This window comes from Leptopilina boulardi, unplaced genomic scaffold (genome assembly GCF_019393585.1).
Source record: "Leptopilina boulardi isolate dan_hultmark-lab unplaced genomic scaffold, ZJU_Lbou_2.1 LbouV2_51, whole genome shotgun sequence".
NCBI classification, from domain to species: domain Eukaryota; kingdom Metazoa; phylum Arthropoda; class Insecta; order Hymenoptera; family Figitidae; genus Leptopilina; species Leptopilina boulardi.
Genome location: NW_026137996.1, coordinates 2,547,267 through 2,566,803, shown reverse-complemented (window position 1 = coordinate 2,566,803; position 19,537 = coordinate 2,547,267). Strand labels below are relative to the sequence as shown.

At 23.8% G+C, this 19,537-nt stretch overlaps 1 protein-coding gene across 19 annotated transcripts in view; it reads left to right on the top strand.

Moving 5' to 3' along the window:
* Window positions 1-19,537, top strand: part of LOC127289764 (glutamate-gated chloride channel) — a 100,880-nt gene that overhangs the window by 50,045 nt on the left and 31,298 nt on the right. For 10 of the 19 annotated variants that reach the window (XM_051317917.1, XM_051317916.1, XM_051317914.1 and 7 more), the window contains 2 exons: window positions 8,094-8,264; window positions 10,846-11,087. In XM_051317917.1, the coding sequence (XP_051173874.1) occupies window positions 8,104-8,264; window positions 10,846-11,087 (403 nt within the window). In that variant the 5' untranslated portion in view covers window positions 8,094-8,103. Of the gene's footprint in view, window positions 1-8,093; window positions 8,265-10,845; window positions 11,088-16,116; window positions 16,264-19,537 lie in introns of all 19 variants that reach the window. The other 9 variants (XM_051317923.1, XM_051317922.1, XM_051317920.1 and 6 more) reach the window with 2 other exon arrangements.

The following is a 19,537-nucleotide window of genomic DNA, read 5'->3' as shown; positions in this document are numbered from 1 at the left end:
AAAAAACCTATTTATTAATCAGTGTATTGATTTTAAAAAAAGTATTAATAAGTAGTAAAAGATCGTTTTTAGTCAGACCATAAATTTTCAATTTTTTATATAATTAGTAACAGACAACATTAGATAGGCAAAACATTTAGCTTGGATGTTTACCAGTAGTAAGGGTCAGTTATAGTCAGACAGGAAGTTTTTAAAGTATTAAAATTTTTATATAAGTAGAATAATACGTTTTTAGTCAGCCAAAATACTATACATTTCTTTATTAACAAGTACTAGTAGTATGAGTCAATTTCAGTCAGACAACTACGGTTTAGAGGGTCAATTTATTCTGAAATCAGTAGTAAAAAATAATTTTAGTCAGACTACTATAATTTTCTACGAATGTTTATAGATCGGTTAAAAAAGAAGGTTTTTGTTTGAAAAATATTTAAAAAGTAAAATTTTATTTTAACTATGTAAACTAATATGTAAGTAGTGAAAGACAGTTTTTAATCAGACAATTATGTAATTACTATAAAAGTTTCCTGTAAGTTTTTTTTGGTTAATAGTAATCACTAAATTTTCGTTCTAGTGGTAAAAGACAGTTTTAGTCAGACAGAATGTAATAAGTCCTTTAAAAAATATATTTCAGTGGTAAAAGACAGTTTTAGCCAGCCATAATGTAATAAGGCCTTTAAAAAAATATGTTTCAGTAGTACAAGTCAATTTTAGTCAGACAATAAATTTCCATCTATTAATACATTAATATCAGTAGTAGTAGTATTAAAATAGTATTAAAATCAGTAGTAGATGATAATTTTAGTCAGAAAATATAGTTAATATTTCAATATCAGTACTAAAATAAGAATTTAGTCAGACAATACTTTTTTATTTGTTAATATTTCAATAATAGTAGAAAAAAAACAGTTTTACACCACATAATAGTTAAAAATTATTAATATGCTTTTAATTATAATTTTATTTAATAAAGGAATAATGTATACATTAATCAATATACACTGATTAATAATCTAGTGACAGTTTTTTTTTTTACTAAGATATATCTATGTCCAATTATTAAATTAAAATTTATTTTTAAATTAATATTATATAAAATTACATAAGTTGAAAAAAAAACAAATAGAATTTTTATAATATTAAAATTATTCTCAATAGACTGAAAAATAATCCAAATAAATATTTTTCTCTCTTAAATAATTATTATTTGAGTTTAGTAAAAGGTATTTGTTTCAAATACAAAAATAATTTGGTTCTAAATATAATTTATTTAAGGCAAATAAAAATTATTTGCCTCGTATTAAATAATAATTGTTCTTTGAGATGGTATTTGTTTCAAATATATAGAAATTTTTGGTTCAAATACAATTTATTTATTAAAAATTATTTGTCTCAAGTAAATATTTTATTTTATAATGATAATTGATTATTTTGGTTGAAATAAATTTTTTTCAATGTAGATAATAAATCATTTAATAAATAATAAATTATTAATAATAAATCATTTACAATTGGTTATATACACTATGTCCTCGTTAATAAATAACTATATTAAAATATGATTAATGCAAAAAAAAAATGAAAACACAAAAAATTAAAATGACATTAAAATATGCTATTATTTTAATCCAATTTTGCTTATTTTAATACCAAAATGTATTAAAATAAGCAAAATTGCAAAATAATAAGCGTTGCAACTTATTTTAATGCCTTTTAATTTTCTGTGAAATTATAAAAAATTTATTATTGATTAATTTTCATAGGGATAAAATTGGTTGAAAATTTCCTTTACGCGAGTTATTATGTCTAATTATTATTGTATACTATTTCGATGCTAATGTTAGTTATTATATATTTCTAACTTGGTGCGCACGTTCTTGAATTCTTATTATTAGTGATCGATGACAGTGTCAGTGTTACGGGAGCAGTAGTAAAGAGGCATGTATTTATATATATATATATATATATAGTCCAGTTAACGCGACAATGTAGTGGATGAAGCCAGTATTAGTCAGACGGTCAGGGGGTTAAGAATTCTACCAAGAGTTCTATATATCCATTTGTACTGAGCGTGTACAGCTGATGTTTGTTCGATCAATACAGAACGTTGCGGCAGGATATGTATATACTGTAGAACGCATCACGTGGCTTAGCCCGTCCCATTCTAAGTTCTTCATATACTATATAGTATATACAGGACGATTCATATAAGGGCGACAATAGTACACATAGTCATGAGGAAGATTGAACATAAAACCACACACACACACACTCACATCCTACTATCGCATATATAATAATCGATATTTGTCCTGGTATATTCTACTAATGCGCCCTTTAGATAGGAGCATCTTCGCACCAACTATAATTGACTGTTATTCCAACTCAAGTCAATTTTCCTTATTGCTTTCTATTTTAACAAGTGTACCTTGACATCGACAATTTTTTTTTTCTTTGCAAAAAATCCCTCTTATTATTGATTAATGTTTAACCTTCTGCAAAAAAAAAAAATTATTCACCTTTCGTTGGTTTAGTAAAGAAAAATTTAGTTTTTCCATGAGAATTTGTTTATAATATTTAAATTAGTTGAAAATTGACTAATTTTTAGTCAAATATTATTATTTGATTTAGTTACGTTTTTTTTAAAAGTTTTAATTTAAAATAGTAAACTAAAAATTAGTAAACATTTATACTAATAAATTTTCACTAATTTTTTAGTAAAATATTATATACTTATTTGATTTAGTAATATTTTTGTTTACTCAAGTTTTAATTAAAAAATAACTAAAAATTAATAGAAATTTTTAACTAATTTTTAATAAGTAATTTAGTAATTTAGTTTTTACTAAATTACTAGAAATCACAAAAAAATGAGTAGAAATTAGTAGAAATTTTCATTAATTTTTTTTAGAAAAATTATTTTTTATTCTCGTAAAACTATTTGATTTAGTAATATTTTTTTTTGTACTCAAGTTTCAGTGAAAAATGATTAAAGAAAAGTAGAATTTTTCACTAATTTAAATTGGTGACGAATTTGAACTAATTCCAATTTAAGACGCACTAAAATTACTATGTATTCATATTAAATTGTGTGGTACTATTTTTTAATATGTAAAAATTTAGTTTTTCCATGAGAATTTGTTTATAATATTTAAATTAGTTGAAAATTGACTAATTTTTAGTCAAATATTATTATTTGATTTAGTTACGTTTTTTTTTTAAATAAAGTTTTAATTTAAAATAGTAAACTAAAAATTAGTAAACATTTATACTAATAAATTTTCATTAATTTTTAATAAGTAATTTAGTAATTTATTTCTCACTAAATTACTAGAAATCACAAAAAAAATGAGTCGAAATTAGTAGAAATTTTTACTAATTTTTTTTAGAAAAATTATTTTTTTTTCGTAAAACTATTTGATTTAGTAATATTTTTTTTTGTACTCAAGTTTCAGTGAAAAATGACTAAAGAAAAGTAGAATTTTTCACTAATTGAAATTAGTGAATGAATTTTAACTAATTCAAATTTAAGACGCACTAAAATTATTATGTATTCATATTAAATTGTGTGGTACTATTTTTTAATATCAAAATTAACATAAGATTTAAAAAAAAAAAAAAAAATATGAAAGAAAAAAAGAATAGTAATTTTAGAAAAGAAATTATACTTTCTTTGTTATTTATCTGAAATTTGATAAACGAGAATTAGTGAGTCAGGTTATTTTCTTTCTATACGAAATTCTATATGTATAAATTGCTTTTTGTTAGAGATGAGAGTAACCCACGTTGGTTTCAAATAAAGTTTGAATTTGTTTCTACTCCAATACTGCTTGTCCTTTATTTTTCCTTTATTCGCTTCTGTGTTTTCCTCACTCTTAACCACAATTCTCTTTGGAACACTGGAAAAGTACTTTCATTGTTTCTATCTTTGCTTTTACAAACAATACACTTTCAAATAAAGTCTCTCGTCCCTTTGGCATTTTTTTTTCTCTATCTCTAATTTTGAAACTTTCTATTGCACAACTATTTTTATCAATAAAATCCCTGAGAATAAATACGAAAATTTGCATATTTCATCAAAAAAGAAACATTCCACAAAGTGTTAATTTTAAAAAAAAATTTTCACACTTTTTTTAACAGTAAAATTAAGAATAAGAAAAATTAATATCACAGAAAATTAAAAGGCATTAAAATAAGCTGCAACGCTTCTTATTTTAATCCAATTTTGCTTATTTTAATCCATTTTGGTATTAAAATAAGCAAAATTGGATTAAAATAAGAAGCGTTGCAGCTTATTTTAATGCCTTTTAATTTTCTGTGATTTTTCTACCAGAAAAAAAGGAATAAAAAAATAAAGAATAAAAATAAAAAAGTTAATAATAATAAAGAATAAAAGTAAAAAAAGGAATAAAAATAAACACTAGAATTGTAGAATAGTAAATTTAAATTTCTTTCTTTATTTTTTTTTTTTTTTTGGTAACACAATAATCATGTAACCAACTAACTTTCGAAACATACTTCCAAGTAAGTTTTTAACCAGACATGAATTAAACCGAAAGCTATAAGAGAAGCGAACAAAAGTTTTTGCAAACAAATTCCTCGAATTTGTATATATATGTAAAACTTGTGTAAAATCATTCTGTAGATGTAGAGTTATTTACTTCCGCATGCTGAATTTAGTTCGTTTAACAAGAATTCATTTTCTTCAATTTTAATTTCAAACTATAACATCAAAATTTCATTATTCTTTTTCCATTTTCTTGAAATATGTTTCTCAAGTGAAAAAATAACATATTTGTTTTTATATAATGTAAAAAGCTCGTATATGAAAAGTTTGTAAAATTGTGTAATTTTCTTTTTTTTTTTTTTTTTTTTTGGAAACATTGGAGAAGCTCTGAGTAAGAAATATTACGTGCGCCAACAATGTTTTTCGCTTCACAAACTCTCTGATCTAATTATTTTATATATATACAATAAAATGACGTGATCTATTTTCAGAGTTTTAAATAATTGTCAAAAAAACTTTCGAAATTCAATTAAATTCTCCAATCCACTAAAAGATTTTCAATTTCTTTTTTTATTAATTAAAATTATCTCTTCCATTAGTTTTTATTTCCACTCGGTATATTTTTTTTTCAATTTCGGTTTAAATAAAAATTCAATACAAAAATTAGCTTTATTAAAAAATTTCTTTCTGCTAAATAAAAATGTTGACTTTTTTTTTCTAATTTCTAAAAAAAAGTGAAAAATTAAATTTCGTTTAAAAAAAATAAAAATATATTTTTCAAGTGGAACATCGCGTTTATTTTGCTCAAGTGATCAAAAAAGCCTTTGAAATTGGTCAGGCTTAAACGAAATCACGAGTTGCCGGAGATCAGTTAAGAGCACTTTGTTCCTGAGGGAAAATAAACTTCCCTCAGGCAAAGTCTTCTTCCTCGGAATACACCTCTCCCCCACCCCTCCCCTCGTTTCTCACAGACGACTTGAAGAGGCTGATCATGAGTAAGCAAAGGGTCGAGGAAGCGTTAAATGTCATTTAAAATCTGCCCTACTCCACTTGTGAGCTCAATTTGCTTTTCTCGTCAGGAAAATTGCTCTCGACAAACACTCAAGAATCTATATATCCAGTTTCGTTTTCTTTCATAATAAACATTTTATTGAATCTTCATTATTATTTTCCCGTCTTTTCGCTAGCGATCAGCGAAGGCTATTTTTATTTCATTCAAAAAAAAAAAAAAAAAAAAAAATTATAAATTAAAATTTCATTAAAATTTCCCAATCAAAAATTTATTAATGGCGCAGTACTTTAAAAAAAAAAAAAAATTAATAAAATAATAAATAGAAATTAAATATCACAATATTATTATCGTTCATATAGTGTAAAGTGTAAATTTTACAAAATTTGATTGAAAAAACAATCATTGAATTGTATTTACAATGAAATGAGAAGCCTTGCTGAAGCCAATGAGCACGTCGAAGGAAACGATTATTTCACCATTGTTACCATCATCCGATTTGCATGAATTGAGGACACAAAGTTTGTTTGTATTATTCTTGAACACTTGTTTATATAATCGCATTAATAAGGATTATAATCAACTGTACGTAAGAGCAAATTAGATTATATAATCGTCAACTAACAACAGCTTCAATTTTCAATGCTATTCGAATAATCGAATATAAGTTTGAAAAAAAAAAATTTCTTCATTTTCCATTTTAAATGGCAAATAATTTAAAATAAATTTATTGTAAACTAAGAAATAAAATTAATTATAAACTAATAAAAAAAATTTATATACATATAAATTTCATTAAATTTTGTTTCTATTTTAAAAATATTTTTTATCATTTTCAAATATTAGCGCGCTTTGCACATAAATATCAAACTTCTACCGCTTGTTCATAGATGGCGAAAGTTTCTCTCTCACTAGCGAGATATTTATTTCACTTAATATAAGCAGAAAATTTTCTTAACGAAAATAATCAAAAATTAATTAGCTTTTAATTTATAAAAGAAAAATCTTTAACTTGAACAGCGATATGTTTATTTAGAATAGCGAAAACTTTAGCTGTTTTAGTGAAAAAATATCGTTGTTTCAATAAAACTTATCGCTGTTCCAGATAAAGATTTTTTCCGTCCTAAAATTAAAATAATAAATTAAATTAATAAAATCACTCTTTTTTGATAAAAGTATTTTTTTTCCTGAATCTTCATTATTAAGGAAGATAAATTTACAGAAAATTTTTTAAAAATTCACGACGAATCAAGTTGAAAGATTTATTAGTTGAGAAAGGAAGCTCAAAGGTAAAATCACTGTCAGACATCAAACCACAACTACGAATGAACGCGATCCCCTTTATGATATATTTATATATCATGAATGTGTCTGTGAGTGTGAAAACTTGCCAGGCGAGAAGCATCAAGGTAAACTTTGAAGAAAAGTTAGTGCCTATGCGCTTGTGGATAGCCGCTGAACCGGAAGAAGTTTCAATGAAAAATACTATGAAGAAGTCAAGGTGCCTTTGAAAAGCGATTGTACCACTAACTTCAAAAACTTTGGGGTTCACGTCTTGTTTCTTTTTTTTTTTCTTGCATCAAAACTAACTTCTTCAAGACAAGTCTTCGTCTTTACAAACGATAAATTGGAAATATAAAATAACTTTCAAGAAAATCAGAAATGATCTTACAAAACTTATGAAAAAAAAAATCTCTATTTTGAAATATTAAAAAATAGAAATTTAATTATAATATTATATGGAATAAATATTTTTCTCAAATATTCAAATATAAATGCATTTACGATTTAATTTTGCGAATTTTTGCAATAAGAAAAAAAGTTGAACGCTATTTTAATAAATAGGAGAATAATTTACATAAAGTTTGAAAAGAAAGTTGGAGTATTTTTTTCTTTAATTTTCTGAAGAGCTTGCAAATTTCCTTTATCTTTGTTCTGATCGTTGAATATGTAGTTAGAGGAACGTGATATTCAATGAAATATCTGGTGTACTAATTTCCCTTCTTGTTTTAACGACAGTTTGCGTATTGCACAATTTCCAAGTGTTCATTATCTGTAAAATAGTTGCAACAATTTACTTCTATTTGCAATAAAAGCCATTGGATAAGTAAACAATTTAAGAGAATTAACCAACAATTTAATATATACAATTTAATTTAGAATTTATAGAAATTATTTGAAAAAATTTAAAAAAAAAATGTTACCAATTTTGTTGATTGTAATTTTAAATATTTATATTTGATATTAGAAAAATTTAAAGAAATATTAATATTTAATATTAATATTAAAATTTTATAATTATTATTTGCAATATTTAATTTTCCAGAATATTAATTTTTCATTAAATTTTTAGAATTGTAATTTTTTTGTGCGGAAAATGTTTTGCGGTAATAATACTTGTTTCTAGCACATGTTTGAATGCATTTTAAGGAAGCTTGTGGTGAGTTTCCGTTTCTCTCATTACTTTTTTTTTTTGGTTCTTTATAGCGTGTGGAGATTAGCGAAAAAGGAAACGGAAGTTGAAGAGGATTAATGGCGACACGTTAATTTTTTTTCTTTATTCTTTTTTTTTTGTTTCAGATGACATAGAATGGGTTGGGTGGCGCTAGGGCGGCGTGCGGGTGGTGGCGGCCGCCTCGCACCAATCCTCTCGCTGTCTCTCGCCTCCCTTGCAAGTTCCCTTGTCTTCAGCACTTTTTGCATCCTTACACTTGCCCTCACTCTCGCCAGCCTCGTCAGTGCTGACGACATGTAAGCATACTTTTTTTTTCTAATTCAATTTCAATTTCAATAATTGTACAAATTTTTTTTTGTTTGACGCAGTATAACTGACGTTTACTCCTGTTACTGAAAAATTTAAATATATTAAACTGGTCTGACTAAAACTGATTTTTACTACTTAAAAACAAAGTTGACAATAAATATATAAGAAATTTTTTTCATTAAAACTGTTTTTTACTACCGATAATTGAAAAAAATTTTAGTCTTTTTTTTACTACTGATACTGAAAATTGTAAAATTGGTCTGACTAAAAATGATTTTTACTACTTGGAAACAAAATTAACAATAATTTTGAATAATATTTTTTTGTTCAAACTGTTTTTTTACTACAGATAGTTTGCAAAAAATTTTAGTCCGACAGTAACTGATATTAATTACTCATACTGAAAATTGTAAAATTGGTCTGACTAAAACTGATTTTTACTACTTGAAAACAAAATTAATAATTGTGAATAATATTTTTTATTCAAACTGTTTTTTTACTACAGATAATTGCAAAAAAATTTAGTTTGACAGTAACGGACATTTAGTACCTACTGATACTAAAAATTGTAAAATTGGTCTGACTAAAACTGATTTTTACTACTAAAAACAGAATTAATAATTTTAAATAATATTTTTTATTCAAACTGTTTTTTTTACAACAGATAATTGCAAAAAAATTTAGTCTGACAGTAACGGACATTTAGTACTGATACTAAAAATTGTAAAATTGGTCTGACTAAAACTGATTTTTACTACTTGAAAACAAAATTGACAAAAATTTTTAACAATATTTTTCATTAAAACTGTTTTTTACTACCGATAATTGAAAAACATTTTTAGTCTTTTTTTTACTACTGATACTGAAAATTGTAAAATTGGTCTGACTAAAACTGATTTTTACTACTAAAAAACAAAATTAATAATTTTAAATAATATTTTTTATTCAAACTGTTTTTTTAAACAGATAATTGCAAAAAAATTTAGTTTGACAGTAACGGACATTTAGTACTGATACTAAAAATTGTTAAATTGGTCTGACTAAAAATGATTTTTACTACTTGAAAACAAAATTAATAATTTTGAATAATATTTTTTATTCAAACTGTTTTTTTACAACAGATAATTGCAAAAAAATTTAGTTTGACAGTAACGGACATTTAGTACTGATACTAAAAATTGTAAAATTGGTCTGACTAAAAATGTTTTTTACTACTTGGAACCAAAATTAACAATAATTTTACACAATATTTTTCATTGAAACTCTTTTTTTACTACTGATAATATTAGATAAATATTTGTCTGACGGTAAATGACTTCTACTACTGTTAAAAAAAATTGTCTGACTATAACTGACCTTTACTACTTACTCCTATTTTACAAATAATGTTTGCTTTTTTAAAAAGCTACAAAACTTAAAAGAGAAAAAAAAATTATGTCTGACCATAACTGACCTACACTACTAACATTGAAATTAGAAAAAACTTTTTACATATTAAAATTGAATTTTACTAATATTAGATAATACCTAAAATAAAATTTCATAATAATTTTCGATTACTTTTTTAAATTTTTTTTTGAAAAATGATAAATTTTTTTAAATTAAGTTTTTATTAATTTTAAATTGCATTAAATTTTGAATTCATATAATATTGATAAAATGATTTCGCGTATACAAAAGGCGTTATATTCCTGTAAAGTTTAACGATTCATTGGTGTTATATAAAATCGATATACAAAAGAGACTCTTGGGTTTATTGTGATTGATAGCGAAATTACTATTCATTGTTAATAAACATTTGCGTCGATGAAAAAAAAAAATTAATACTAACTTATATTGTCAATTTTGTACTTTTAATTAAATTAATAAGCTCTTATTTATTACATTATTTTTTTATATGTAGAAAATTTCGTTTTTTGATAAAAACAATAAACTTTATAAAAATATTACAATAAAACGTTTGTTTGAAAAATATATTTCCCACAAAGAAAAGCTTGAAAATAATTTCATATATTTTACAAAGTTGTACCACTTTTTTTTTCCCCCTCGTTCATTGTTTTATATTGTTTCTATTGTCAGTAAAAGATCAAAAGAAGTTTCTCTAAGAATATACAGACATGAAACTGTATACCTTAGAAAAAGGAGAAACAATAGATTCATTGTTTCATTATTCTTGTGGGTAATTTCGTCTATATTTTATTTTAAGGAGAATTTGTTTATAAATTTTGAATATAAAAAAAAAATTATTAAAACCCTTTCGAAAATATATATAGTAATTTAATTTTTATCAATTAAATTAAAAAGAAAAATTCAATTAGTTATAAATAAATTAAATAACAGATTAAAATAAATTCAAAATTCAAAACAAATAATTTGTTATTTAATTATAAAATTCCCTTTTTAAAAGTGGATTTATCAAAAAGATGTCGTAAAATGAAAATTCACTGATTTTACTCGAAATCCTCTCGAGGATAATCCTGAGGATCGATTTGAAAGATCAGTGAAGATACATGTTCTTGTTATGCTATATATATATATGTACATAGACGTACGTTGGATATGTTACAGTTTCGAGGAAGGAAAATCGGACAAGGAGATTCTGGATAACCTGCTGCTGTCGACGCGGTACGACAAACGGCTTCTGCCTCCGGTCCAAGGTACACTGAGGCCCCCGCCCCACACCCGCCACGACGAGTACATCCCCGACCATGAATCCAATGACCCCGACAACCCCGAGCACCTCGAACATCACCGGCACCACTACCACCACACATCACCACACAACTACAGTTCACTGTTCACCCTTCGTCGTAAGGGATGATTTTATACACAACGAGTCTGTGATTAATTATATATATATATTTGATAAATACAAAGTGGATTTTTTGCAAAATTGGAGAATTTTTTTTTTTTTTTTTTTCAAATAATACACACAAAAAAAACGAGTGAACTATGTGACACGGCGAAATATGTTCTGTTAACAGAAGCATCTGGTATGATCTCTTAAAATTATATAAACCAATTTTAAAAACACATCATAATCCAATTTTCGAAACCGTTCTATATAAATAATTGGATTAAATGGAATTCATGTTTTTTATTTTAGAGAGGGATTAGTGAATTTAATTTTTTTCAAATTTTTGTTTGATTTTAGAATTTTTCTGTTTATTGAAATTTCCATTTAATACAATTAATGTGTGACGTTACTTTTATTTAATGGAATTTTCAGTGAAAAAAAAATTTTATTTGAACAAATTTTAATTTTGAAAAAACTTTATTCAAGGAGATTATAAAAATTTTAATCAATTTGTCTGACTGCGACTGTATTTTACTACTGAGAATTTAATTTACCAGAGTTGGAAAACTACTTGTCTGATTGAAACTATTTTATACTACTGTAACAAAATTTCGTAACAATTTGTCTCACTGTAACTGTCTTTTACTATTGAGAAATTAATTTACAAGAATTGAAAATTACTTGTCTGACTAAAATTATTTTCTACTACTCAAGGAAAATCTGACTAAACGATACTTAGACTATTAATAATAAATTAGCGCGATTTGTCTGACTGATATAATTTTTACTACTGAACTTTATTTCTACATTAATTTTAGAAAATATTTGTCTGCTACAGTGTATTACTACTAATCTGTAATATATGTAAACATTTTTTTTTGTCTGACTATAACAAACTTTTACTACGGACAAAATACGTTATAAAAAATTGGAAATAATTATGTCTGATAAAAACTGTTATTTACTACAAATTTACACTAATTTTGTTTTTTTTGACTAAAACTGATTTTACTACTGACAGTAAAACTATAAAAAAAGAGATTTGTCTGACTAAAACTGTATTTTACTACTGATACAGAAAAAGAGTAGAAATAGGTCTGACTAAAACTCGCTTTTACTACTGATAGTGGAATTATAGTAAAAAATACATTTGTCTGACTAAAACTGTATTTTACTACTGATACAGAAAAGAGAGTAGAAGTAGGTCTGACTAAAACTCGCTTTTACTACTGATAGTGGAATTTTAGTACAAAAGACATTTGTCTGACTAAAACTGTATTTTACTACTGCTATAGAAAAAAAACTATAAACATGTCTGACTAAAAATGGCTTTTACTACTAATAGTATATATTTTACAAAAAACGTAAATCGTCTGACTAAATTTCTCTTTTACTACTAAGACAAAATTGTCTAACTAAATTTCGCTTTTACTACTGTAAAAATGACGTTTTAATTTTTCATTTAATCGCGTTTTCATTAAAAAAAAAAGAATTATTAAATTAAACTTTTAAATAATAGAAGAAGTGCAAAAAAAAAGTATTCCTATTTAAACTGTTAGCGAAAAGGATCTTGAAAATTTAGTTCTGATTTTATATGAAAGTCTGATTAGTTTGTCCTCATTCTAGAGAAGCTTCTGTTTATTTAATGCGTCTGACTAAAGCTTGACAACAATCACTGCACACCGGCTTCTGACACACAAGTGGGCATTGTCTGCAGTACTATATTTATATTATCTCAGAAGACCAAGAGTCCTCTTTCCGATTATAGTCGCTAACTTAAAAAAGTTCAACAAGATACTTCACAAATAATTATTAACAAACAACAATTTATATTATGTAATTTATTCTATATATATTATTTTTATATTTTTTTATTCCAACTGTAGGTCTAATATTAGTTTCCCTCTTTTTTTCCATTGTACTTTTTAAATTTATTATTACTGTAATTTTTATTTAAAAATTAATTATGTTTAAAAAAAATTTTCCAACTATTGTTATTAGAAGTTAAAAAAAATTAATTTTCAATATTTATTTATTATTGTAAAATTTCGCCGTATCACTAGTCACTTGTTTTTAAAGCTTTGCTGAGCAAAGCTTATCGCGAGATATATTGAAAACGGGCAATGCTGCAACAAAAAAAAAAAAAGCCTGCTAACAGCTTTGCAGCTATATAACAAGCGTAGAAAATCTACACGAGTAATTTTTATAGTCGCCACGATTAAGCTTTAAAATTTCTTCATGGAGCACTCTTACCCTCATCATAAAAAGAAAAATGTTTTATTGTAAAAAAAAACATTCTTAAAATTCATTTTTCTCTATTAAAAATTTTTAATCTATTTTCCAATAATAAAAAAAGGGGCAAATAAGAATAAAATATTTAAATTGCTTTTGTTTTGAAAAAAATAGATTTGATATTATAATTTTTTTAAAATACTTTTTTTACGTCATTTTCTATAAAATTTTGATTTGTTGACTTATAAATTTTTCAGTTATATTAAACACTGTTCCCTCGACCAAAAGAGAGGGACAGAATCTCATCTGCATTAAAATCCAATCAGAGCTAGAAGCATTGCCGAATCACACTCGATTTTAGAATCGTAATTGAATGCACTCGGCTGCTCCACTTTAGTTTATTATTCTTAAAATAAAAAAAAAATTTCCTCAAACAGAAGGGTAGGAGTGCTTTGTACAACGAGGGGACCACAAACGAGTAAAAATTGAAAGAGAGAAAAAAAAAATTTTTTTTCTGAGAGAGGAGGATATCGTGTTCATCTTTATGAAAAAAGACACACGCTTTTTTTTCCCCCCTTTTAATATAATATTGTAATATATATAGTACAAGTAGATAAGTGGATTCAGTGCGGAGGTTACATGATTTTTTCTTTTTATTATTATTATGAGAATTCTAAGAATTGTCATCACAAAGATAAGAGACAAAAAAAGAAGGAAAAAATAGATTAGCAATTAGTGGAACTTTCTTATAATATACAAAATTATGTTCTAAAAAAAAAAAAAATTTTTTTTTGAATTTCATTGTTTAAAATGAACATTCTTTGTCACAGGAATTTTCTCATCATGTCAAATTATAATAATCGATAGGCAAAAATTTTCCAACAAAGTTTTTAATTAACTTCAAATGAGTTGTTTAACTTTCAGCTATACGCGTTTAATAATAAGAATTTTACATTAAAAAAAAATATATAATTTAAAAAATTTTAATTTAAAAAATTTAATTTTTATAATTTAAATTTTATAAATTTTTTTTTTTTATAAATTTTTATACTTTTATATAGTAGATTAAATTCGTTTAATTGACCTAATTTTTTTTTTCGTAGGAACATGTCAAATATTTTTTTTTTCTATATACTGAGTAAAGGCGGCAAAATGAATTAAATCTCTCGACCTGTACGTTAAGTTTTTAGTGCCTGGGGATGAAATAACAAAAGGCAGCCAAATATATATACGAAGAAAGGATTCTTGAGAATAATAAGAAAAAGTGGTTCAGTGGATAAACCGAGTTAGTTCGAAAGGGGGCGGGGGAGGAGTGAATTGCATAATACAAAATTCATTACGCGTAATGGAACGAGACTAAACTTTTTTAGAATAAAAAATCTTTTTTTCCAAATTATTTTTAAATAAGCAAAATCAGAAAATACAATTATTATTATGAATTTTATTTCATTGAAAACTTTTTATTCGAAAATATTAAAAAAAAAAAAATAGTTTTACTATTTAAAAAAAAAATTTTTATTTTATTTCGAATTTTGTTTTATATATAGAATTTTTTAGAATACCATGGGAAAAATGAATTTTTTATCTTTTTCAAATCCAATCAGTTTTTTTTTTAGAATGGTATTGTCCTTTGACAATGAGAATTAAATCAGATTGAGAATGAGAGTAAACTGAATATTTTAAATAAAGATTCGTGAAATCCTCTTCTCTCATATATAGCGAATCAATGCTTCGCACGTGTTTGAACAGTTCGAGCTGAGATTGAAAATACATATATATATATATATATATTGTACATACCTCACAATAGCATGAGGGAAACTATTTAAAAAAAAAAAAAAAAAAAAAATTTTTTTATCACAATTGAAATACCATTAACTGACTCACTCAATTTCAGACAATTTTTTCTCATATTTATAATCATTTTCTAATTACTAACATGTGTTTCTAAATAAAAATTAGATGATAAAAGATAAAATTTATAAATAAAAAAAAATTATTCAAAACATGTAATTTATTTCAAAAAAATGTCATTTTTTTCCAAACAATGTAATTTGTTTTAATAAATAAAATTTTATTTTTATTTATAAAATTTAATTGCAAAGAATTAAAAAAAAGGGAAATTTAATTTTTATTTAGAAATACTTTATAAAAATCACAAATATTATTCTTTCTCTTTATAGTAAATTCAATGTAGAAATTGTTTTCTATACACTAATGAGATTGATTCATTATATATAAGACACATTTGATTTTAAAATTGTCCAATTAACACAAATATATATTTAAATCATTTGTCTATGACTGAAAATTATATAAAGATAATAATCGCCTTAAATGCATAAGCTACTTTCAGTATTTTGTAATTTTTTTAAAATATTTTTAAAAAAAATATATAAATAATTAATTATTGTATAAAACATGCAATAAGTAGAAAAATGTTCTTTTTTTGTATTTAAAGAATTTTAAATAATTAATTATTATTATAAAAAATAATAAAATACAAAATAAGAAGATAAATTATTATTAATAGAAAATAATTAAAAAATTAAATACAAATTTTATACTACAGATAATTAATGCAGTAAAAAAATTAATTAACGTTTTTTTCTCCTTTTTTTTTGCAACGAAAAAAAACTGAAGAAAGCTTACGTATTGAGGGAAAAATAAGAGGGTGTATTTTTTAATGACAAAACAGGTGCAAAAAGGTAGTGGTCAGGTGATATAATTAATTATTAAAAAAAAAATCAAAAAAAAAAAAAAAAAAAAGTGGGTATTGCAACGTGGGCAAGGGCTGTTGGGTGTTACAGATGCGGATTTCTGCTGCGGAATGCGATGGCCTGGTGATGCGACCGAAGTGTCTAATCGGTCAACAACCGCTTACGACCCCAATGAGAACAACAACCAGAACAAAAACCAGTACACGCAGCACGAACTCCATCGCACTCACCTTCGCGGTCCGTCCCACTGCTAATTTATAACCTATATAGATTATCCTTATCACTATTTGCAAAAAAAAAAAAAAAAAAAGAACTAACCCTATCGCTCTTCACATCCTGCGCGCGATCAAGCTGTCTGATCGATAACGACTCTTACTACTTATTTTTCCCAAGCGCTTCAAACTGTCAGTTTGATAATAAATTCATGTCAAAAAATGTTTCCATTTGCTCTAAAAATATTTTACATATTATCGAACATGTCAAACTTTATTTTCATGCTGTCGAAAATATTTAAATTGTCAACTTTACAAAATTTCATTTCATTATTATTATTATTTTATATATTTATTTATTGAAATATTTATTTATTCATTTAAATATTTATTTTTCAAATATATATATTTATTTTCAAATATATATTTTTTAATAACTATTTATTTATTATTAATACAGTCCATATTAAATTTTTTTTTAATTTCTGCTAATTCAGTATAGAGTGTTCTAACAAATTAAAAGCTTGAAATTTATTTCTCATATTTTTTGTAAAACTATTTCATATATTTAATTAGATATAAATTTTTTTTTTATGAAAAGAAAACGCCAAATTGATTTTTATTGTTAAAGATCAAAGAAAAATAGAAGTAATAAGTAAAATTAAAAATCGACAGCTTGAATCGTAGAAAAAAAAATTTTTGTTCTATAGGGGAGATCGTTCATTTTTCAATTAAAAGAACGTAATTTTTGAAATATTACGAAAAACACAATTTTTTGAAAAGATACAGTAATTGTGTGAAAAAAAAAAAATTAAATAATGTCCGATCTCACCTTTCGATGTACACTACAATGGATACTAGATTCTATTAATTTTTTTTACATTCTAAAAATTTTATTGCAAAAAAAATACGAAAAAGCCCCGAAAGTTTAATAATATATATTTTTAAAAATTCAATAAAAAAAAAAAATTTTAACCGGAAAATATTCGAAAAAAAATGTTTTCTCCATTTTTCCATAGATTTTTAAATTCTAAAAAAATTTATTTAAAAAAAACTCTGTAAAAATGCTTTAATTTAAATTTCCAAAATATAAAAAATTCACTTTTTTTTTTGTTAATAGACATTATTAAAAATTCAAATTTTAATTTTTGAATATTGTGAAAAAAACGAATTATTTTTTGTTCTTTCGTAAAATATTTCAAAAATAGCAAAAATACTGAAATTTCAAATTTCTAAACGATAAAAAATTTTTTTTTCAAAAAGTAATAGATTATCTAGTATATCATTTCACAGAATCCATATTTTTTTTCCCCCTTTGTCCAAATTTTGCACGAACACGTTCGTCAACACAAAACACAAATATATATATATATACCTTTCTCATAAACAAAAACATTGATTTATTATATTATATAATTGTAGAAATATAAATTATATAATAATAATAATAATATAAATTATGAAAATTTGCACTCTGACTCATTTTTAATAAAATTAAATTCTCATCCCTCGCGCGCTTCATATAATTTCTATATAATTTTTTGTGTGTAATTGTAACATTATTAACACATCTCTCTTAAATGTCACTTGTAACGTTCGAAAAGTCAAGAAAATCTAAACAAAAATAAAAATAAAAATAGAAAAATAAATAAAAATAAAAATAATAATAATAATAATAATAATAATAATAATAATAATAATAATAATAAAGATAAGAATCAGTAAATTTTATATTATTATTATTATATTGCTAAAGGGTTATACTAATTATCTATATAATGTGTTGAGTGCTTGTGAATTCTGTTCGCAAATTAAGTGGCACTTAATTAATACATAACGCGAACGATGCAAGTGACCATATATTGATCATTCAATGAACAAAGCGAAAATCACTATGTTTGTATATGTGTGTGGGAATGTCGATGTTATAACGCTCTCTGCACTGATAATAAACCCTAAATCTTATTTTTCCTTTTTTTTTTAATTTTTAACCATTTTTTTCAAATTTAAATTTTTTTAAAAAATTCCAATGCATTTTTTTTTTAATAAATATTTTTTTAATATTTTACATTTATTTAAATATTTTAATTTTTGTAATGAAAATTTTTCGTAAACTATACAGTGTAATTTTTGGTAAATATTAAAATATATTTTTTACAATATTTAGTTTAAACTTTAAAGCGTATTTCATTTCAAATTTTTCATTGGTTTTTAATTTACGAAACAAGATATTGAATATGTCGCATTAATAACTGAGTAAATTATTAAAAAAAAAAAAAAAAAAAAAAGAAAACGTTTTTCATTCATCATGTATAGAATTCTGTATAACTGCAATTCTCCATTTATGGAGCTTAACGATTAATTAAAGCCTCTCACGATAAAAGAATTTAATTATTGGATTCGAAGAATTTCAAATCTAGACTGAGATTCGAGGCACAATTTTTTTTTTCTCTTCTTTTTTTTTCAATGTTCTAACGATCGATGTTGTAAATTTAAAAATGAAAACTGAAAAGATTTCTTAATATTATAATTGTTCATGTGGGAATTTTTTTTTTCTTTACTAATTAATTATTAATTTTACATATTATTATTATTGTAAAAATAATACTAATTAAATATTAAGAGAGGTATAAATAATTTTTTGTATTTAATAGTGTCAGTAGTGTAAGTCATTAATTATTAATTTTACATATTATTATTGTAAAAATAATACTAATTAAATTTTTAAATAAATAATTTTTTGTATTTAATAGTGTCAGTAGTGTAAGTCAATTTTTAGTAAGACACTTTTTTTAAATTGTAATTTTTTTGTTAAAATTATATTTTCCGAATTTAAAATTAGTAATAACAGTCAGATGATGTCTTAAATTTTTTCACTCAGTAGTAATAGTCATTTACAGACAGACAATATGTAATTCTTTTATAAAATTATTACAAATTACAAAAAAATAATTTTCAATAAAGTGTAAAATAAAAAAATGTTTTTCAACAATTTTCTTTTTTTTTTTTTAATAATAATTTTGATTAAGTTTTTTTTTCAAAATAAAAAAAATTTTACACGACATTAACTTTTTTAGGTGAACTATAATAAAAAAATTTAAATACATTTATAATTTTATGTTGCAAAAGTCCAAGAAACGACCTTGCAAGCTTTAAAACCTTGAAGTTTGAAAACGATAAAAAAAAAATCTCTTTGCCAAGTTATAAGCTTAAGTTGAAAATATAGGTAAATGTTTATATATATATATAAAGAACTTGGAATAAGTATGAGTGACAAACAAAAGCGTGCAAACTCAACA